Source organism: Crocodylus siamensis, chromosome 1 (assembly GCF_052110815.1).
Source record: "Crocodylus siamensis isolate JL-2025a chromosome 1, ASM5211081v1, whole genome shotgun sequence".
Lineage (NCBI taxonomy): Eukaryota > Metazoa > Chordata > Crocodylia > Crocodylidae > Crocodylus > Crocodylus siamensis.
Window position 1 is genome coordinate 15168574 of NC_143395.1, and position 23126 is coordinate 15191699.

A 23126-nucleotide genomic window follows, 5' to 3' on the forward strand; every position below is an offset into this window, starting at 1 on the left:
CCTGGATTTCGTAGGCTGTCCCAGTGTCCCAGCTGGTTGGTGAGAATTGAAGCAAAAGTCCCGGACTAGTGCCACCCTGCCCACACATGCTTGGCCCAGCTCCTCCTGAGCAGGCTGGAGGCGGGTGGTGGGATGGGCTGAACACCGCTCCTCCTGCCTGGGGTGGGGATCTGCTGGGGCAGGCTGGGGCAGGCCAGGGGAGGGGGTTGGGTCTTAGGCACCTGAGCAGGATGAGCTGGGATGGCAGAGTGGGATGAGGTGGGAAGACTCATGGTCAGGCTCCATACCCCACACGCAGAGGCTGGACCCACCGGGAAGCGGCCTCTCTGTGGCACCTCCTGGGTACCACCAGCCTGTGTTGCATGGCCATGCAGTGCCTCCCCCTCATGCCCTGCTGCTGCAGCTGCTGCCAAGGCTGTATCTGGTGGCCCTGGACAGCTGCTGGCAGCAGGGGGGAAGTGCCATGTGGCCATGCAGCATGGGCTGGTGGAGCCCGGGGAGAGGGCTCAGAGGCTGTCCCTGGCTGGGTCCAGCCTCTGCATATGGGGGATGGAAGCTGGTCATGGGTCTCTACGCTGTCCTACCCAGACCCCTCTGCCATCAGGGCTCCTGGGAGCCATCGGGTCGGGGCTGTGTGTGCGCGCGCGTCTGCATATGGAGCAGGATGTGGGGGTATGTGTGTGTGCGTGCGCATACATGCATGCACATGCACTCCCACCCCAGATTTCCTTACCCTGTCCCAGATTCCTCTAAAATTATTATGGTCACTGTAATCTTGTCTATAAAATACCTCATTCTTCAAGTGGCCATGAGGAGCAAGCCTCAGTTCAGGGTAAGCCAGCGATTCAGCTGAATATGACTAATAATATGGTTAGAATTACAAACAGAAATGTCATCATGCTACTCGAATCTTAATGCTGAAAATGGGTCAGAGGAACATTTGGTTTAGGGAGGACCAGCTTAATTAACAATGGTTTGCCTTTCTGTCTCACTTTCCATAAGAGCTTTTCTAAACACTTTGCAAATGTGGTTGAATTGCACTTCACAACAGCCTGGTGAAGTTGGTTCATCTTGTTATCCTCAATTTACACAGAGAAAGACTAGGTCAGGGAGACAGTTGCCAAAGGTCACACAATGAGATTATGCCACAGTTACAAAGGGAAGTAGGATCTTCCATGCCCTAGTCACAGGCCATCCTTCTCCAGAAGATGTGGCATACGGCAGTGGTGATTGCTCACTGGAATAAAGAAAAAATACATTCAAGGAGACTCTATATACATTACAGTGAAGATGAATTGCTGAAGTCAATGGGAGCTGCTAGTCATATCTCTGCACTGCAAAATGATTGGAACAGAGTGAGATGTAAAGGGCCATGGATATCAGAGAAAGATCATTCCAGAGGGGCTCAAATTAATTTCTTTGGGATGGAACCTATTTGGCTATAAAACGCTGGTAACAGAAATACTATCCTAATCATAGTCTCTTGCCTCCAGCTTCAAAAGGATTGGAAGGAGAAAAATTAAACTGCAAAATTTGCTGGTAGAGTAATATTAAAGAAGATTTAATATTGTCGGGGAGGGAAAGCTGGAAATTACCCTAGAATTATCTTTCTTTGTTTGAGAATAAAAAACAAATCTTTTAAAAGGAATCTCACTCCATTTTAATGTCCTATTTTTAATGTAATTATCTTACAATGCTATGAGCACGAAGCAACTTATTTTTGGCTGTGTAAACATCATTAGTAATTTACATTTTAGTGAACTTGTAAACCCCAGACAGCATAAATAAAAATGATTACACACTAGTAATGCTGCATACGGGCTGCTGCTGAGAAGAGTCAGACCAAAGGAATGATGCTTATGGTTTTTCCGCGCCCCTGGCATTCCCACACAAACTAAAACAAGGTAGAGGCTAGTTATCCAAACAGTGCTGATGTGTCAGCCTTATTCATCATTATTGCCCAGACCATTTACCATTTGTATTAAAGTAGCTTACAGGGAGAAATCATGGCTTGGTATTGAATGCAAGGCTAGAGGAGGACTCAGAAGATGGCAGCACGTTGTCCGAAAAATCACAGATTTCCTATGTGATGTTCAGCTGGCCATAACATGCAGCCTGGCGGTGGTTCCCCATTACAAACCAGTGGTAAGAATTCCCTACCTCGTGCTGATGCTGTGAAGATAAAAGCCATTTGTAACTTCACTTAGGAGCATCAAATAATCAGGGAGGGCTCCCAATCCCAGCATGCAAGGCACTGCACACACGCAGAGGGAGAAGCAGCCACTTCTCCAAACAATTGCCAGTCTTAACAGACCATCAGAAAGGCAATGTTGTCCCCATGTTGAGCGAGGGGGAACTGAGGGACAGACAGATCAACAGACTTGCACCGAGCCACGTGGGGAAACCGGAGCAGAGCTGGGAAGAGAAGATTTGGGGCCTGCCAGGACGTTAACCACAAGACCATCTAGTCTGAGATCTTCCCCATATACCACATGGGTTTAAGAACAGGGAAGACAACAAGGCAACACCTGGCAACTGCAGCAAATGCTTTTGATGTTAGGGTTTAGCGATGATTACAATTGCCATGTGTGTCTGTATAGAAAGTGATTCCTGCACTCTGAGATAAGGAGCAGTGAAAATGAAATCCCTGAACCAGACTTAATCCAGAAGAGTCTCTGGATTCCCGTGCCCTGGGGCAGAAAAGGAGGCTTTGTCATGAAAGTTTTTTTTTTCCCTTCAGGTTGCATTTATCGGATGGGGGTTTGTGGTGCAAGTAACTATGGGAAACTGATGGAGGTTGCATCCTGCTACAGAATAACGGCACACTGCCAGTCACGAGGCTGGATGCCTTTATGAAATAAAACTACCAACTTCTCTGGGGAATAGTTTTCTCTCATGAAAGACTCGATCCCTCCTGGTACAGTCTGTAGTCTGCTGCCTCAGGAACTGTAGTGGGAGAAGCACAGGTGTGGAGGTCATCAGGCATCCTCCGCCATTTAAAGAGATCCCAAGTAAATGCATAAGAAGTCTTCAGCTGGCCCCTCTTGCCCCTTTCTTGTTGATGTTTTGGTGCCATTTTCACCCTTTTCTCCTGTAGCAGCAGTTTCCAGTCTGTTTGTGTCCTCACTCCCAGTCCAAGCCTAACCTGCACAATTGAATTTCTGTCAGATTCACAACCCTGGTCTGTAAATGCCGCAGCTCTGTTTGGGGTCACAACCCCTATTTTGGGAACAACTGCCCTACAGACAAGCTGTTGTACACCTGTCTTGCAAAATCTACTAAGTGGGAGCAGCCAGCAGTGCCATACGGTTAATACTGAATCAGTTCACATTCTTAGCAGCGGGAGCAACTTCCAGGAGCAGCTGGAGATGCAGAGTGACCCATGGTAAAAACCGGGGGTAACATTTAAAATGAACCAAAGGGAAATAGACAATGACCCCACTGAGAATGAACAGGATGACGTAGAAGAACTCTATCTGAGGCTGGTCGATGATGGGTGCAAGCACCAGGTACACAGATGCAATCAGCATAATTATCGGCATAAAAATTGGAACCTGTGAAGGCAAAGCATCAATTTAAAAAATGACAAAATCCATGGACTTGGCAAATGCCACTCCCACTCCAGCACTGAAATGCAAAAGGGACATAGCACCTAGCAGGACTGGGCCCCAGTGCACGGGATTCCAGCCAGTTTTGCATCACTGCTCATTTCCTCCACGTACACTAGCGCTGCTGCACTTACACCCACGTTTGTATGCATGAATCATGTACACAGACACTTAGGAGTAGGGCATGTTTGCTCAGGTGGGTGGATATTCTTTCCATATGCTTGGCCTTAAGAATGTTTAAGATTCAAAACAGCTCCATCAAGTGATGGTAAATGTACAAGAGGAACAATCCTCCAGAGTCAGGGGACAGATGAGATGCTCCATTTGGTCTTTTTCATCCCTAACTTCTCTGAATGCCCTTCTGAATACAAGATTCTGAATTATGCCAAGGGATATGCTCTTCCTGTTGCACTGTGGAGACACAGGGAACACCTTTCCTAGAGCTTCCCAGCCTTATCTGCTGGAAGGCACTTCTCCACCTGCCAGAAATGCCAAAAATTTCCCTTTGGGCCCCATCTCTAATGGCGCAGTTCTAATCGAAACTGCTGTTCCACCAGGAGTGTGAAAGTGAGTCTCTTACAGACAATGGCACATCACACAGCCAGATTCTTCTATGGCTCCAGCCCCCTTAGACAAGAACATGGACTTCGGGTGCTAGGGACATGAGCTTCTATATTCTGAACTAATGAACTTGGCTGTCAAGACAAGACCCATAATAGGCTGATAGCTCCTGCAGTTTGGCCTGAGCACCAATATAGTATTTCATACACACTGAGCAGAGGGTTGCAGCTCCACTGCTTGGTGCCAGTTCAGCCAGCAAGGTGGAATTCAGGGGTTTTTGACTGCTCTTGTCCCCCCAGCTTTACCTGCAGCAGTTATGGTGGTTTTGGTGTCTTGGGGCCATATGCCTTGTGCAGCAAGGTTGATTGCTTACTTTTAGGTAGGCAAGGACAGCTATGGGGTGGTTTGTGTAGAGATGATCCTGCCTCAAGCAGGAGGTTGGATTCTGTAATTTTATGATGTCAAGACAGAATCACAGAAGAGAGAGGTGGAAAAGTCACAGCAGGACATCAAGTCCATCAGCCTCCATCAGAGTGGCTGGGCCCAACTGGGCCTTCACTTGTGCTTTTTCAAGACTGTCTCTGCACCCCCATCTCAGGAAGACCGCCATGATTTAGGACTCATTGTCACCCTAAGGAAAAGCCTCGGGTGTGTGAATGCAGCCTGTACTGCATTCCTTTTAATGCCAGCTCTTCTGTGTGGGAACTCCCCTTTCAGATGAGTTGCCTGCCTAACTGGAGAAGGCCTGCAGCACCATCTGTTGGATACTAGGAAGGGAAATGGTGGGACTCCAGCACAAGCCTTCCTAGCAAAGCCATGGCTTGTGCAATGTCTGGGATGTCACTGCTGGACAGTTCCCCCGACGCAAACCAAGGAGAGTCCTCCAGCCGTGCCACAGTGAGGTGGGGGAGATGTCCTTTTAGAGCTCCCCTCCTCCTTCAGCTTTTACTGACAGGCTGGGGGAGGAAGTGGGGTGACTAGGGCCAGGGAAGGAAGCAGCAGCTCTAGAGATCAGAACTGCCTTTCATTTCCTCTCTTGTGCTCCTAGCAAGAAGTAGTAGCTGAAGACACGCTCTGTGCTGCTGTGCTAGGTGGGCTGTCAAGTCGGTAGCCATCTGTTCTTATAAGGCTCCACTGCTCCATCCTTTGGGGTGGGATGAAACAAAGCACTTGATGAAATGAAGCCTTTAATGGATGCACTTCATCCTCCCCTCCAGGGGCAAAGAATAAGGGAATAAAGGTGATTATTTTAAATATTTACCTTATAAGCTCTTGGCAGTTCCGGTTTCTTGATCTTTAAATACAGGAGACCGGCAATAGTTGTGCCATAGAAAATCCAAGCTATAAAACTGAGCAAAAAATAAAGTTATACCAGCAAGTTCAGGAATTAGATTGGCTGATGATGAGAGTCTGGCTTTTCAGGCACCAATTGCATGCATCTTTTAGAATAGGCACTGCCTAAAAAGGGGGCTCTTCATAACCATTTACCATAAACTAGCCCTTTTTTATTTTCCTATATCCAACATTTCTTGGACCCAGGAATGTGCTCCCTTTCCCACAATTACAATGATCAGAACTTTAAAGCAGCAGGTTCAGATACATTTGTACATGCATCTGAAGCCTCTCTAACAAGCAAATAAATCTTAATAGCAACATTCACGCCTCACACCCCTGCCAGCTAGCAAGCACTTTTTTTCCTTTTTTTTTTGTTACAGCACCTGTTTTCTGGGAAATAACCTGGGTTACAGAAAGCATTACCGTTTATAAATAGTGTCAAAAACAGGATTGGGGAGGGCAATGAGAATGCTCCACATACCTGAAAAAGTTCACAATGCTGCTGAAGTTTCCTGGTATTATCATCAATAAAGACATTGCAGATGTAAATATCAGAGCAGGGGAAGGTGTGAAGCACTGCACATGAGCCATAGACAGAATATCTGGCTGGAAATCAAAGCACAAAGTAACAGACTATCCTAATCATAAGTTCAAAAATGCTTACTCCTGTGTACTGCAGAGGGAGTTTTGCACAAAACCCTAGCTCATAACCGGACCAGGATGTAGAAGCAGTAGAGGAATGTAAATGCGGAGCTCCTCAAGACTGTTTTTTGTCTCTCACTGATTTCATTTTGAAATTTGCTCAGCCTGCAAGGAAAAGATGACATTTTCGAGCTGCTGGCTACACAAATCCAGGCTGTGAGTCAAGCCGACCCCCGCTATCGTGGATCATGAAGAAGATTCTGAAAGAAAATTCTGCCCCTCGTTACACCTGTGTCCCCTGCTGTTCTCCAGCTCTGCCCTCAGTTATCTCCACAGCAGGTTCTTTAGTGGGACCATTTGGGGAACTAGCCACCCAGAAATGATAGGCCGCTGCCATGCATGCATTTAACACAAACCCAGAATCATTTCAGAAAGCGGAGTGACACTGGCTTGTTTCACTGCCAATGGGAGAGTTCAGCGAGACAGACTGGATTTTTTACTTACTTTCTGGGGACTCCCCTCCGCCCTGCAAACATCATGTGCCCAGACAAAATTCAGAACAAGTGCCTGGAAATCTGGGTAAGAGTTCAAAATTTGCGCAACTGGTTACTGCAAGTGTTCAGGTGCTCTGTGCTTTCAGATCCTGAACTGCTCAGCACAGATGCCTGCTAAATTTCACATCTCTCTATGCCTGGGTGCTACCAACTTCCATTTCTAAAAGGAACTGTGCAGTAGAGAAACCACAAAGCCACTCGTCTGCAATGGCCAAAGCAGTGTGACAAGGCAGGGGCTGCAGAATCCATACACTTAGGCAGCTGAAAGGAGAAATGGGAAGGGGGGAAAGAACAGAAAGGAGCTGAAATTTCCCCTGCTGAAGCCTGAGACCATTGTTTTTAGTCCTGTTCCCTATGGCCACAGAGAAAAACCCATCTCCATCCTCTCTGTAATCACCTTTCAGGTATTTGAGGACTGTTATTAAACTCATCTTTAAACGACTCTTCTCCAGACTAAATAACACTAGTTCTTTCAGCCTTTCCGCATGGGTTTACCAAAGGTAGATTATGACAGACTAGCCTGATATCTGTCTTTGATAGGATAAGTGATTTTCTATGTGAGCAATTTGAAGAATATCTTTCTGCTGAAGGCAGAGGAAGAGCTCCCCGTCTTCTTCCTGGGTGACCCGGTCTTCTGTCTCAGCCTGTCTCAGTCCACTAGAATCACTGGACAAGCTCTTACAAGACAACCGGGTGCGGGGGCTGCGGGTGCTCGACCACCTGGGTGACAGCGCTCATCACCTGCTGGAATTCACCATCCAGTGCAAGGTGGCAAAGGCCTGCAGCAAGGCAGCAGCCCTAGATTTCAGGAGGGCAGACTTCAATGAGCTAAGGAGAATAGTCGGGGAAGCACTGAGGTCCCAGAGGGGAGGGGAGCCGGGTGTCCAAGAAGAGTGGTTGCTCCTTAAGGAGGCGATCCTCCAAGCCCAAAGGGAGGTAATCCCAACACGGATCAAAGGGAGCAGGAGGGCACATAAGCCCCCCTGGCTCAACAAAAGCATCTGGGAATGTCTCCTAGCTAAAAGGGAGGCGCACACCCAATGGCAGGGAGGGGCCATCACCAGGGAGGACTACACTGCGGTTGCTCGGGGATGCAGGGGGGCGGTCAGGAAGGCCAAGGTGGAGATGGGACTGCAACTAGCTGCCCGGATCAAGGACAACAAGAAGTCCTTTTTTAAATACATAAGGGGCAAAACGAAGGTATGTGGGGTAACGTGGGGCCCCTGCATGACACCCTAAGAAATTTGCTTGTCACACCAGATGACAAAGCTAACCTATTTAACAACTTCTTTGCCTCCATTTTCCTGAGCAGGGACTGGATCAGCCCCCCCACTGGGCTCCACTCAGGCCCCAGGGGAGGTGCACCCAGGCCAAGGGTCAGGGAGGATCAAGTCAGGGAACTTCTGGAGGGACTGGATGCATTTAAATCAGCTGATCCAGACAATCGCCACCCCCGAGTGCTGAGGAAATTGGCAGAGGTCATTGCGGGACCCCTGGCATGGCTGTATGAGTACTTGTGGTGCTCTGGTGTGGTGCCAGAGGACTGGAAGAGGGCCAGTGTGGTTCCCATGTTCAAAAAAGGGAGGAAGGAGGACCCGGGAAACTATAGGCCAGTTAGTCTTACCTCGATCCTGGGTAAACTTTTTGAGAGAATTATCCTGGCACATGTCCATGAGGGGCCAGCGGGGGAGATTATGCTTAGGGGCAACCAACACGGGTTCATTAGAGGCAGGTCCTATCAGACCAACCTGAGGCCTTCTACGACCAGGTACCAAATCCTTAGATGCAGGGATGGCAGTGGACATAGTCTTTCTGGACTTTCGGAAGGCCTTTGACACTGTCTCTCACCCTGTTCTCATTAAGAAACTGGGGGACTGTGGTGTCGACACCCACACAGTCAATTGGGTCGCCAACTGGCTGGAGGGCCGCACCCAGAGAGTGGTGACGGACGGGTCATTTTCCACCTGGAGGGATGTGGACAGTGGGGTCCCCCAGGGCTCAGTCCTCAGGCCCACATTGTTCAACATCTTCATCAGTGACTTGGACGAGAGGGTAAAAAGCACCCTGTTCAAATTTGCTGATGACACTAAGATGTGGGCATGCTAGAAGGGAGGAATGGGCTACAATCAGAGCTAGACAGGTTACAGGGGTGGACAGATGAGAACAGGATGGGTTTCAACACTGACAAGTGCAAGGTGCTGCACCTGGGGAGGAAGAACCAGGCCCATACCTACACATTGGGGAACTCCCTTCTCATAAGTACAGAGGCAGAAAAGGATCTTGGAGTCATCATTGACTCCAAGACGAACATGGGCCGGCAGTGTGGGGATGCAGTCAGGAAGGCCAACCGCACCTTGGCATGCATCCACAGATGCATCTCAAGCAGGTCCAAGGAGGTGATCCTCCCCCTCTATGCGGCACTGGTCAGGCCACAGCTGGAGTACTGTGTCCAGGTCTGGGCGCCGCACTTCAAGAGGGATGTGGACAACATGGAGAGGGTCCAGAGGAGGCCACCCACATGATCAGGGGGCAGCAGGGCAGGCCCTACGAGGAGAGGCTACGGGACCTGAACCTGTTCAGCCTCCACAAGAGAAGGCTGAGGGGGGATCTAGTGGCCTGTTACAAACCAGTCAGAGGGAACCAGCAGGCATTGGGGGAGTCCCTGTTTCCCTGAGCACTACCAGGAGTGACTAGAAATAACGGTCACAAGCTGGCAGAGGGTAAATTCAGATTAGACATCAGGAAGTGCTACTTCACGGTCAGGGCGGCTAGGGTCTGGAACCAACTTCCAAGTGAAGTGGTGCTGGCTCCTACCCTGGGGTCTTTAAGACAAGGCTAGACAATCACCTAGCTAGGGTCATTTGACCCCAGCACTCTTTCCGGCCATGGCAGGGGGTCAGACTTGATGATCTGCTCAGGTCCCTTCCAACCCTACTATGAAACTGTGAAACTATGAAAGACTTGGAGGCTATATGTGTGCTAAGCACTTGTGATGATATTCCCCAATCAATCTATGTACGGCACCAGCAAGTGGGGAACGAGCCCAGACAGTGCCAGGGCACCACCCCTGGTGGTGACGTGGGGTACAAAAGCCTATGCTGTGCCTGTGCTACTGCCTCTTGCACCCATTGCCAGCTACGTGTGGAATCGCATTTCTCCCACTCCTTGAAGTACCAAAATGCTAATTGTGAGCAGCCTTATTGGGAAAGACAATGCACTAGTTAAGGCTCAGTGGGTGCAAGGATACTGTGCAAGGCACCACCATGCTAACACATGCTGTGCTGTTCCATGCCGACCAGAAGCAGAGTAACTGTGCTAGTGTGGGGCTAGGCAAGGCCACTCAGCAGAGCTCCTGGGGGGGTGTGCAGCACTACACTACTGTGCCTACCTTGCTTCAAATCCAGGAATCAGTTAATGAGCCAGGCAGGCAAGGTATCTCCTTGTGCCACCTGGGGTCACCTCCCACTACAGATAGGTGTGAAAGGAGGGGTTGTTGGGAGCAAACATTTCTCGTGTGAAAATGAGCAGGAAAAAATTCTTCAGGGGAACCATAAAGTGACAAGGATGCACTGATACACCAGCAAAGAGCTCAGACAAACCTGCAGTGTCTTCCGTTCTGCTTCCTGTGGCATCAGAAAGGGTAAAGGGCAAAGTTAAGCAGACGGTTTCCACTCTCTTACCATGTGACCTTCCCTGGCAGCAATGTAGCACATGCGGCCTCCGCTGAAGAACGTGCCGTTTGCAGACCCAAATGTAGAGATGGCAACTGCCAAGGAGATCAGCCAGGCCCAGCTGCCCAGGACTTTGTTCCTGGGAAGAAAAATGATAGAGGAATATAAAGGTGAGGTCACAGGTCATGTGAGAGCAAAGAATTTTAAGTGTGATTTTGAAAAGTGGGCACTGACCTTTCTGGCAGGCCTGCCACAAAGTAGCCCTGCACCTTCCTCATGTGCCACTGATCCCCTTCCCCTGCCCAATCTGCTGCTCTGCTATCTGTTTCCTTCTTGTGTTCCCAATCTGCTGCTCTGTTTTCTGCTTCTTGCCCTGTCTGCCACTGTGCTGCCTGTTTCCTCCCCAGCTGCCATGTGCTGCAAACAGAGGTTGCCTGTGCCACTTATGGCACATGGGCTGTGAGTTAGCCACCCCGAGTTAGAAGAAACAATCACAGAGGCACAGAGGACTGGAAGGGCTTTCTGGGCCATCAAATTCAATCCCTTGTTGTTGCAGGCAGCTACGTCAGATAACTGTTCCCAAGGTGATCATGTTTTGTCAGCAGTAGTTATATTTTTTGCCCCCGGTGCTCCCCCTGGAAGGCTGCTCCACATCCTTGTTTCTCTGATGGTTAGCAACTGTCTAACTTCCAGCTGAAATGAAGTTATGGCCAGTTTATTTCTATTTATTCCTGTGATATTTTCTTTTGCTTAAACAGTTTTTCTTCCTCCTTAGCATTTCATCCCAATGTATTTTTAGGAGACCAATGATAGCCTTTCTCACCCTTTGTTTTCCCAAGCTGCACAAGCCAAACTCTTCCAGTGTTTTCTTGTAAGACCAACCCTCTCTGCACCCTATCATTCGCATCACCATTCTCTGCACCGACCCCAGCCTCAATTCATCTTATTCTGGCTGTGGGTCATAACTTAGTGCCCGAAGGGGCAAGACCAGCTGCCCAAACTGAACTGGGGCTCACTGTGGGACCCTGGGGTAGCCTTCCTAAACACTATAAAAGTTCCATCAAGATGTAGCAGGAGAGGTAAAAAGGGAGGTACCCCAAGGAACTGGAGTTGTGCAGGAATTACTTGGCCACCAGGGGATTTCATAGCCACCCATAAGGCCTAGGTCTGCTAGGGGAGGTACTACATTTGATGATTTCCAAGACAATGGTACCAGTTGCACCTTATTGATTAAAGCTCTTTGCTAGTGGATTTACATGCTCGTTCTTTCACTATACCAGGATAGAGATTACTCAGGTCCTCTTTGAGTGTTGCTTCCACCGCAAATGTGGTAATTTCTATTGTAATACCCTCTTTTCATATACTGCAACACCCTCCCTTCCTTAATTAATCTTTAAGCAAGGATTCAATCCTATGCCAAACAGAGGTGGTCAACTTCAGAGCCTTCCACAGGCAATGGTAAACCATGCCTTTCAAGAAGAAGATTGCATCTGAAACTATATCTACGCAAGAAACACCATGAATGACATCCCGGGACTAAAATGCACGCTTCTGGATAAATATTTATATTTTATGTAACCCTGGTATACCTAGGGGTGTGCCCTGGCTGCCAGTGGAAAGGATGGGGTGGTCAGACAAGAGTGCTGAGAGAGGGGCCTGCCACCTGGGAGCAGTTCCCTCTCCTCTCTGCAGAGCCAGGCCAAGACCAGGCACTTAACTATATACAAACTTATTGCTACAATAAATAAATATGAATAAGAAACATTAAATATTTATAGTAAAATTACTATGTGACACCATATACAATAACCTGCGATCAACATATTGTACCACTTCAAGGGACTGCAAAAACATAAACCGAGTGACTCACAGCATATACAATAATTAACCCCCCCCTGTACAAAATAAGCATTAACACTTTGGAACAGGTAAGTCAAGGCATCAACACAATAAACACATATGAGCATCAGCTTAGATAACCCAGGTACGCTGAGGCAGGAATACCATAGACGTACACAGGCAACAATACAGGTATGTTCTGATAACAGGCAATAAACACATATAGGCAACGAAGACAGATAAACGCATATAAACTCCCTTAAGGAGTACACATAACTATATTAACCTCCACAAGACGAAACAAGTCACAAAATAAGGGGGTGCACTCAGTGCCTCCCAGGGTGCTCCGTGGAGCCCCTCCCCACTTTCAGGGCCCCAGGATGTGGCCAAGCCCCTCCCACAATGGAGGAGGGTGAAGGCGGCAGACCCTCCTCTCCCAAGCCCATCTCCCCTGTGGGACCCACATCCCCAACAACTCGCGCTCCCGCTCTGAAGCAGCCAAGGCTCGTCCCCTGGTGGCCAGTCCCACGAGGGCCTCTCCCCGGCAGCGCCTCTAGCTCCTCTCGATGGCCTGGTGCCCTGCACTGGACACCCGGAAGCTCCCACAGGAACCAAGCCCTTACTGGCTCCGGTTCCCCAGCCTCACACCAGGGGCCCTTCCCTTTCCCGGGCCGTGCTTTGGGCACCGGGGCTCTTTTAGTTTAATGCAGAGCCACACTGCGGGGCTCCGGTTACTCAGCCTAGAGCCGGGGCTAACTTGAGCAGCCTCAAGCTGCTCCCAGGGGTGACTCTCCCTGCATTGACCGGTACACCATGTGGGGCCTGAGCAGCCTCAAGCTGCTCCCAGGGCCAGCCCTCCATGCGCCCATCCATGCACCACCTACCCAGCCACGTGTCAGATTCACAGGCTCAAGCTGCCTTCAGTGGCTCCTAGAGTCTGTGCATCAGTCGAGGCTCTGGTGGGGTCCTGAGGACGGTCATCCCTCACCGCGTGTCTTCCTCTCAGCATGCCAAGCACGCTCTCCTTTTATACACTTAAGCGGCTCCACCCCCAAAGTTCTCCAGACCTGGCAGCGTGCAGTCTCGAACCAGGTCTAAACTGCTCCTTGACCCCTCCCTTCAGGGAAAGGGTATGGCCTTGCTTTTCCTGGCTTGCTTCTGATTGGCAGATGGGCTCCACCAATTGGAATAACAGAATCTTGAACCCAGGACTCATCCAGAGCTCAAAAGCTAAGTCTGCTACACTATGTCAAATTTATATCAACATACATTTATCAGCCCCTCAGTGACAGGCCACGTGATGCTACAGATGTTTGCCCCCATAGCTGTGCCGGGGTGATCCCCGACTGATGCACTGGGCTGGTGGAAGTCATTCATGTCAATGCAGTTCTACCAGGCAACAATATGCTTTTACTGTAGTAGCTTGTTCTGCTTGTAGTAGGTGGGTTTACTATACTGTTACAAAACACACCTGTTATGATATACCTGTTTCCACCCTACCAGTGCTTTTCAGCTACAGGATGGTAGAACAGTCCGAGTGTAGAGACAGCCTTAGGTACAACCGTCCTGCTAAAACAGAAAAAATTCTACAAAGACATCTGATAGTTTTAGTGCTTTGAGTCCAGGAAACAGCATATGGAGCCTTGCCCAAGAAAGGCTACTAGACTCAATGGACCTGATTCTCCTTTTTCACCAGGGTAAATCAGGAGTGACTCCACATCTGCCAATAGGAGTATGATGATTTGAAATGAACCAGAGGAAAGTCAGAACCAGGAAAACACAGGCAGGCTCGAATTAATGGATCTGAAGTCAAATTAATGGAATTTTGAATCTGGACAGGGTCTAGACATTGTGGCTTTATTCCACCCTCCCAAAAAGTCAGGCTGGTAGATGTGTGTCTGTGGACAGATACTGGCAGGATGTCTTATTTTTCCCACCGGCAAACTGGTACTTAAAATCAAATTCTATGTTTTGAGAGAAGACTGAGGAGGAAACAGAGCGTAAAATCAACAGCACGACATTTGAGGCAGTAACATTTGCTTCACAAGGAAATGAATGTGTGAGCACATGCATCTTTAATGGACCAACACCTCAGATCCAAACCACCCCGGAGTTCAGGATACTTGAAGACCTGATCTGTATCTTATGTCTTATGCCCACCTCTACTGCTGTATAACAGAAGGGTAAGAAAAAACAGGACGCAAATAAGGAAAGGTGGCAGTAGCTGTGGCAGAACAGAGTGTGAGGGAATGGGGCAGAGGTGGGCAGGGGAGTTGCAGGGGCAATTCACAAAGCAGTTCATTATTCTGAGAGACGGGTCCAAAAATACAAGCCTGGGAATGGCCAGATTAAAGACCAGACTTTCTGCCCACTGAAGGCTCAGTCCCCTTCTTTTAGCAGTAGCAATTTAAAGCTCAGGACTCAGACACCTCCCCTCTACAACACCGTGGGATTGCATTCATATTCATGAGTTTTCAAACATTAATAAATGTACTATTTTCTAATTTGGCTTCCGGGTTTTGGAGCCTCTAGGCTCCAAATTGTTTTCAGCTTTTTCTCTGTAATCAGGGGGGCTAGTAAGTCCCTTTTTGCATAGCTGTATGACTTCAGACTGGCAAGACGATCACAACAAGTAGCAATGCTGCTTGTTTCGTACCTGCAGAATTAGCACCTAAGTGTTTGGGCCCAGGACATACACTGCAAGTACAGCTTGAGTTGCTTCCTACAGGCACAGTTTCTCCCACCTGCACTGGCTGATTCTGTGAATGCAAATTATGCCACATCTCTGACATTCCCTCCTAATCGTCACAGCCAGGATCAGAACCTCAGGAGCGCGTGACCCTCCAGTCCATACTGACACTAGACAATGCCTCTCTCTCACACAGTTAACATTACCCCAGGCAGTTACATCCACAGCTGGCAGGAGGGCTTGCAGAGGCTCTTGAGAGACAGAGAAAAGAAAGTTTTTGCCAATCTGGCCCCTGAAAGTGATGTACAGCCATGACAAAACAGAAATGCACAGCTACAGAGCACTGCAAAAATCTTGGGTTCAGATCAAAATGCTTCAAAACAGAGCAGTTTCAGCAACTTCTGTCTGCACTGCCTCTCAACCCTGGCATTGTTTTCAGAATAAAAAAGAGGCGGAGGGAGTTTGGTCTGGGGGTTTTCAGCCAGCGCTGGAGGGTGGAACAGGTGTATTGGAGCCCCATGAGGTGGGGGGCTCCAATCCACCCACCCCACCCTCCAGCACGGCGAGGGAACCCACAGAGGAGCTCCGTCTGCTCCCTTCCCTCCCCCCCCATTCTGAGAACAGCACCAAGGCTGGGGAGGAGGAGAGGCATTGCTAGGGGAAATTGACTGCAGGTGCGCAGTCAGCAGCTGGATTACCCAGCTCCCAAGACTCAACAGCTTACTTCTGTTGGGTCCAGGGGACTGCTAACTCATGATGCTTCCTGCAAGCACCATGAGTGACAATGGGTGGGCTACTCTAGTCACTACAGGCCTCACTTCTACCCTACAGGGATTTTGCCTTCATCATCTCCTGGTTGCCACAGGCTTCCTGCCATTTGCTGGGGATGCCTCCTCTGACCTACCTCCTGGTTTCTTGAGCTGTCCTTCTTCAGAGGCTGTCCTCTCAGGGGTGAAAAGGTTCATCAAAAAGGAAAGGGAGGCAAGTGAAAAAGGAGGAAACTCAGAAATAAGTCATTAATCTGGAGCAATGAGATAGGAAGTGCAGAAAAAAGTTCATGACATGATTGCAAAATTGGTTTTGGTAACTTGTGTTCACTGGTCCTTTAAACTCCTACTTATAATCACATGAAGGGCTATTATCAGAAATACAATCAGTGTCTAAATTAGTTCTGAAAACCTGAGGTTTAATATTTGTCTAATATTCATGGAAGGTCAAGGGCCTGGTGCATTTAATTAGAGCAGAGGTTGCCTCAAACCAAAATTTGTCATCCTGTCCTATGAACAACTTACCTGTGGTGAAGTCTCTGTCCTTAAAGGCTCCAAATTAAGGCTGGATGTCTTTCAAAACCAGATGTGCTGGCTCAGCTGGAAATCATAATCTAGATGTAGGAATCACTTGGTGGATCTACATGGGCAGTGTATGAAGGGACCAGAATAGCTTATCAAAATGGCCCTTTCTTGCCATAAAATCTGTTTTGTACCATGGTAGGTGGCACTATCCAAACCTAGAACTGACTGCACATAACTGGTTCTGTGCTTGTGAGATACTCTGGAAATCTTTGCACTGAGATAAAAATTCTAATATAATAAAAGGCTTAGTACTTCCATCTGTATCTGTCTGTCCCCAATGCTGGGAGGCAACTACGCATGCGCCCTGGAGAGGGCAGGCGGCTACAGGCAGGAAGCCAGAGGCGGAGGAGCCCTTAGGCTTTAAAACTGTATTGACTTGCCTGGCTCCTGTCAAAGCTGACAGATGCCGGGGCAGTAAGACCCAGGGGGAGTGTGAGCAGGACTGAGCAGCCCAACTGCCCACCCCTGGCAATTGCACTCCCTGCCTGCCAGCACAGTGGGCACCATGTGGGTCTGGCTGCATAGCCAGAGTGGGAAGCATGAAGCCACTGGGGGGGGGGTGCGTCTGGTGTGTGTGTCTCGGGAGTATGTGGAGGTGTACAGTGTGTGTATGTGTGGGTGTGTGAGTTGTGTGTGCAGCCAGGGGCAGAATAGGTGGGTGGGTGGGTGTGGTTGTGGAGCCAAGGGCAGAGCAGGTGGGTGTGGGTGTGCAGCCAGAGGCAGAGTGGGTGGGTGGGTGCAGTTGTGGAGCCAGGGACAAAAGTACATGGGTGGGTGTGGTTGTGGAGCCAGGGGCAGAGTGGGTCGGTGACTGTGGTTGTTCAGCCAGTGGCTGGGTGGGTAGGTAAATGTGGCTGGGCAGCCTAGGGCAGAGTAGGAGGGTGGCTGTGGGTGTGCAGTCAGGGACTAGCTGGGTGGGTGTGCATGACTGTGCAGCCAGGGGCACAGTGGATGGGTGGGGGTGGGTGTGCAGCCAGGGACATTGTGCTTGGGTGGGTGTGGGTACGCAGTCTGGGCAGTGCGTGTGGGGGTTTGTGCGTGTGTGTTCATAGGATGAGTCCCAAACACCCACCCCACCATACACATTCACCCACACTCCCCTTGCACTGCCATATACGCAGACCCCCACATCCATACACCCTCACACAGCCCAGGCACCCTTTCCCCACTCATCCCATACCCACCAACACCTGACATATCCACACACATACCCCCTCACCCCACACACCCACAGCCCCCCACAAACCTATACCCATGCCCCACAATATACAAGAGTAAAACTTCATTTTAAACTATTGTGCAATCACCTCTACGTGCACTACACAAACACATGTAAATCAGGACAAAAATATTTTTTGAAATCAAGTTAATGAATGCTGTAATGTTTCCTTTTTAGAATATAATTTAGTATTTTTCTGGTTCCAGGATGGCACAGCCCCTTGCTGAAAGGAGTACTTCTGGGGATAGACTTCTGGTGGCAAAGGTGGTGATGGTAAGGGGATAGACTTCTGGTGGCAAAGGTCAGGGGTTAGTGGGCAGGACTTCCAGTCACAAGATAGTAACCAGGGGGTGAGGCACCTGCCAAGGGGCAGAGCTACCCATGCAGCCCTCGACAGCTTGCCAAAACTTGGTAAGTGGCTCTCCACCTGCAAAAATTGCCCGCCCCTGGTTTATATGGCCAGCCCCAAAGGGTGAGTGGTGGAGGGGCCTGTAAGCTCTCCCTGAAACGCTCTGTCATTCATGCCAGGCAATTGGCTAGTATAAATAATAAAAGCCTTTTCCATCTATAGATACCAAAGCTTTTTACAGAGAGGAGCAATACCATTATCCCCATTTTACAGGTGGCAAAACAGAGGCAAGACAGCCTACCTTAGGTCAATGAGCTGACCTGATCTGAAACCAGAACTGAGGCCTCATGACTTCCAGCTTGGCACTTGATAGAGTGAGACATACTGGCTATGTTAATAGAGAGGTAGCTTACCCCCAGCTGACAGCCACAGCACCTGAAGAAAGAAGTTCAGCTGGTGTCATGGCTGCGAAGTAGCTTACATTTACTAGCAAATACAGGCTTGTTACCAAAGGAATGGCAATCATCACAGCTCTGGGAAGGGTCACCTAGGAAAAGGGGAAAGAAGGGTTAAGGATATCACCTCCACAAAGTATATTTACAGCTCTCCCACTGCTGTCCAGCTCTCTCTGGAGGATGGACTCAGACCCAAATCTTCAGGAACCTTTTGGTACCATATGCCTATTGATTTCAGTGGGAATCATGCCCCTAAGTACTTCTGAGGATCTGAGCCTCTTTGGGCCCTTTGTGCATGTGTGCTTTGCCTGTGTGTAGGCCAGGCCTTGAAGGCATAAGTATAACTGTAGCTGTCCACCGTTTTACAGGTCTTTTCTTGCTCAGGCTGGGGGTGATGTAAGATCTGTGATGGGAGGATATCTGGAAAATCACTTTCCCTGACCACGTTCCCATGGGCTGGGCAGTTTGAGTAAGACATGGGTCTTCAACTCGGCCTATTCAGAATGTAACAGCTGCAAAGGCTTGCCTGGTTGCAGCTGAGTGGGTGAGTTGTGCCTAAGAACTTTGCAAAAAAAGCAGCAAAAGTTTGCAGATGGTACAATAGCTTTTCCAAACTCAGGCTATGCTGTGCACAATGCACACTTTTTACTGAAGCATTTGAACTGTGACCAGAGCCCCCATTGCAAAACCCGGGCTCTGATTGGCTACTGTGGAGCATAAAAAGCTGAGGGAGTGGGAAGGAGCTGGAGGAGAGTAGTATTGTTTGGAAGGGAGGTAACAGGGGACAGCCGGGCAGGGCAGGGCAGGGCAGGGTAGGGCAGGGCAGGGCAGGGCAGGGCCGATGAGGAGAGGCTGCGGGACCTGAACCTGTTCAGCCTCCAAAAGAGAAGGCTGAGGGGGGATCTTGTGGCCTGTTACAAACTAGTCAGGGGGGACCAGCAGGCACTGGGGGAGTCCCTGTTCCCCCGAGCACTACCAGGAGTGACCAGGAATAATGGTCACAAGCTGGCAGAGGGTAGGTTTAGGTTAGACATCAGGAGGCGCTACTTCACGGTCAGGGCGGCTAGGGTCTGGAACCAGCTTCCAAGAGACGTGGTGCAGGCTCCTACCCTGGGGGTTTTTAAGAGGAGGTTAGATGAACACCTTGCTGGGGTTGTTTGACCCCAGTACTCTTTCCTGCCATGGCAGGGGGTCGGACTAGATGATCTGTTCAGGTCCCTTCCGACCCTAGAAACTATGAAACTATGAAACAGAGATGAGGCTTGCTGAGAAGCAGACATCAGGATGGAGAGCCTGAGTCATCCCAGGATAAGCTGATTCCTCACCTGCGGCAGAGCTGTGGAATCAGGGACATGGGTAGCCAGGGAAAAAATGGGGAGGGGCTGGCAAACCAACTGGGAGCTGGGAGAAGCTGCTTGGTCAAGGACCTACAGAGAGAAGGCCTCTATCTGAGCTGGAAAGGCTTGTACTGCAGGAACAGACCTGCAGAGGGAATTCCCTGCCTGCATGTGGGGGTGCTGGGGGAGAGAGAGAACCCAGAGAGGAAGCGGGCTGTGAGAATCCCAAATCTGCATGGGTATGTGAGGGGGCACTTAACCCCTAATGTTTTCAGGAGGTATATTTTCTTTAGAAGGAAACTAAAGAAAAGAAGCCCAGTACCTGCCATGTCTGACCAGAGACTCTTTTTTGCTGAGTTACCAAGAAAGAGCGAAGAGTCCACCTTCCCTGAAGCAGCAGGAGCCTCTGCCATCTAGTGGTGAATCCTAATTAATGCTGTGTTGCCATTTATTATTATGGGAAGGGGATTGTGACCAGAGGGAAATCAACCTGGGTTACGGGGAGGAAATTGTTTTAAAGGGTTATAACCAGATAGATGAACGTAATCCACTGAGATTGTCTGATGCAAGTGGGACCACCCAGTGCAGTGGAACTCTTCACCTAATGTTGCAACTGTAAATATTACTCAGATTGTTGGCTGTATTATTAACTATTGATATGTTTATACACACACTCTTGATTAATCATTTCCTTTTTCTGTATATAATTGTACATAATAAAGAAACCAATGTGTTTTTTGGGTTTGGAGTAAACTCTTGGGTGGTGAAGGGGAGGCACACTCCCTTCCATGGGACACCTCCAGTCAGCAGACCTGCCTGGGGGGATTTCCAGGGCTACTGGCACCCAGAGGATCCACAATCCAGCACATCACCCAGCCTAGTGTGCAGGTACAGGTTACAAGAATAAACCGTTTTCTTCCCCAACCCTGTGCTTACAGTTCAGGTGTGAGTGCTAGGAGATGGTAAGGAAGAGACGGCAGTGGAGTTGAGGGAACAGAGGGAAGTGATGGTTGGGGCAGCTCTGTTTGCACTGTGTTAGTACCTACCCCACATACCTACCCCACAATGTCTCTACTGCTATAGTCATTCTTACCTGTCTGTGGCCTCAGAACTAGGCTGTCTGAGCACTGATACATCTAAGAATAGCAGCCTCTCTCTTTTTTTTGTCCTAGAGGTGTTTTTAATTGTTTAGAGTTTTTATTTAAACAATGTTAGTATGTATGAAAGGGACTTGCAGCCTGGAAACAGAGCCCATTTTATGAGTCATCCCCTTGCTGGGGAGCCAGGTCACAGTACAGGGAGCTAGGTCACATCAGGTAAGGGCCCGAAGAGGGAGGGCTGAGGTTTTGTCGGCACTTCCAAGCTTTGCCAGCATAGCTTCGTTGACAGGGAAAAGACATTTCCCTCAGCTAACAGCAAAACCTCTAGTCCAGATTTGGTGAAAGCCCCATTCTGGAAGCAGCTATGAGACAAAGAGGGCTTCTGCTGGCTGGGCTTTGGTCACTGGAGCTGGTGGTGTGGTTGTTTCAGAAAAGCCCCTTTTCTACTAATGGGCCCTGCTTTGTAAAAGAAAATGTGTTCAAAAGACTTTGAGGTTCTAGTGTCTGGGATTATTATTACCCCTTGCCCGATTCTTAATTGTTATTGCTAGAACATCTCCTGGGCTTTCCACTGAATTTGATGAAATATCAGTCTGTGGCATAGCACGTTCAACAAGGCAAAAGATTCAATCACATTCAAGTAAATATTTAGAGAGCATGAGGGAGATTTGCTCAAGAGAGGGATTTTCTGTTGCTAACGTCTTGGCTATCTTCAGAGTGCTTATGAGCAACCCTTATCTTCTCAGAGCTGAAAGATTAAGAAAGTTAAGGATTGACTAAATGATTATCACAATTTAGCTGGAATACAAAATGTGTCCTAAGAAAGTGGCAGTTCAGGTCTTGTTTCTCCTGATTGAATGATGTGCTGCATTTCCGTAAGAGTATCACCCTCCATCCTACAGCCTGATGCAGCTGAGTAGTCATGATATTTGGGAAAGGCTGCTATTCAGTGTGACTGATACCTATATTTCAGTCAAATGTTCTGTTAGACATTTGTACGAAGCATGTGCTGCATTTTCACAGCTCTGGGCCTCTGAGGTTTGGTCAGTATTATCATCCTAAGTTGGAAGGGCAAGCATGAGGCACAGAGAGGTTCGATAACTTACCCCAGATCACAAAGCAAACTAAGACTAGACCTCTTACTCCAGCCACTAGAATTACTGCCCCTCTCATGACATATTGTATATAAAATTTATGTGAATTATTTGAAAAGTTAAATAAAGAAGTCGCGTTGAAAACCAGCATTGTTCACTTACTTCAGGCTTCTTAAGCTCCTCAGTCACATAATTCAGGTTGTTCCATCCATCGTAAGACCAGAGTCCCTGATAAAATGCCACTCCAACCGGCCCAATACCTGCTGTTGTGTTTTGAAAGGCATTCTGGAAACTTTGAGTTTGTCCATTGATGAGCAACACTATTCCACCCGTTGCAATGACCAGTAAAACCAGGAGTTTGGCAGCTGTAAACACATTCATAACAGAGGTAGCCAACTTCACATTGAGACAGTTGATAATGGTCAACAGCAGGATACAGGTAGCTGCAGTACACTTGACCAGTACCTGAGGTGGGGAGCATCCTGGATAAAATGGAGCAACAGCATATTCAGCAAAGCTTAGAGAGACACCTGCCACACTGGCAGGCCTCACCATAATGACGGAGGTGTATGCACAAAGGAAAGCAGGAAAAGAACCAAAATTCCTCAAAAGGTAAATGTATTCTCCTCCGGACTCTTTAATTATGGTCCCAAGCTCAGCATAAGACAGGGCTGCAAACATCACCAGCAGACCACAAGCAGCCCAGATGATGAGACTGCCAGCAGGGCTACCCATATAGTACAGCACCCACTCTGGAGACATAAAGATCCCAGAGCCAATCATGGTGCCTGCAATCAATGACACTGCACTAATCAGTCCGACCTCACGCTTCAACCTTAAAGTCTCCATCCCTTTGTTTCGATCTGCGGGCGAACCAGATGAGCCAGCTGTCCTCCTTTCAGTCATGTTGGTGCTGGTAGTGGAAGTGTTTGCAGAGAAAGAGACTGTGAGGCTCTGGCTTCTTTTATTAAGTTAATAATTATATATTATATGATTGTAATTAACTTATAATCATAAGTCACTTGAGGTGTCATTGTTCAATAGCTTATAGATTGGAAGATACTATCTTTTTTTTGTTCCGATCTTTATTTTTTTATTACTAGCTTATCTTATTAAAGCAGAAAATTGGGTTGGCCTGTTTCATCAGGGCTTAGATCCAGCCAGGTGCTGATTACCTTCTACTCCCATTACAAATAAGAGGTATTGGTAGCACTTTACCTCTTACAGGAGACACTAAGCACTTTGCAGGATTGTGCACCAGATTACCTAACAGCAGTGCATTTTATGCTTCAAGTGGAATTGGGGACAAACTTCAGATAAG

At 48.5% G+C, this 23126-nt stretch overlaps 1 protein-coding gene across 1 annotated transcript; it reads right to left on the minus strand.

The window, feature by feature from the left end:
• Positions 1–3320: 3320 nt before the first annotated feature.
• Positions 3321–22711, minus strand: LOC149872598 (b(0,+)-type amino acid transporter 1-like). The gene is made up of 6 exons (XM_090031365.1): positions 21968–22711; positions 18233–18366; positions 10381–10510; positions 5986–6110; positions 5431–5518; positions 3321–3554 (listed from the first exon to the last, which is right to left on the minus strand). The coding sequence occupies exons 1-6, from the start codon at positions 22709–22711 to the stop codon at positions 3321–3323; spliced, it is 1455 nt and encodes a 484-aa protein (XP_089887491.1).
• Positions 22712–23126: the final 415 nt, after the last annotated feature.

Coding starts and splice junctions, on each gene's coding strand:
- LOC149872598 (XM_090031365.1), bottom strand. CDS start 22,711: ATGACTGAAAGGAGGACAGCTGGCTCATCTGGTTCGCCCGCAGATCGA. Junction 6,111..10,380: donor CTGCCAGGGAAGGTCACATG/GTAAGAGAGTGG, acceptor TTTGATTTCCAG/CCAGATATTCTGTCTATGGC. Junction 3,555..5,430: donor AACTGCCAAGAGCTTATAAG/GTAAATATTTAA, acceptor TTGCCTTCACAG/GTTCCAATTTTTATGCCGAT.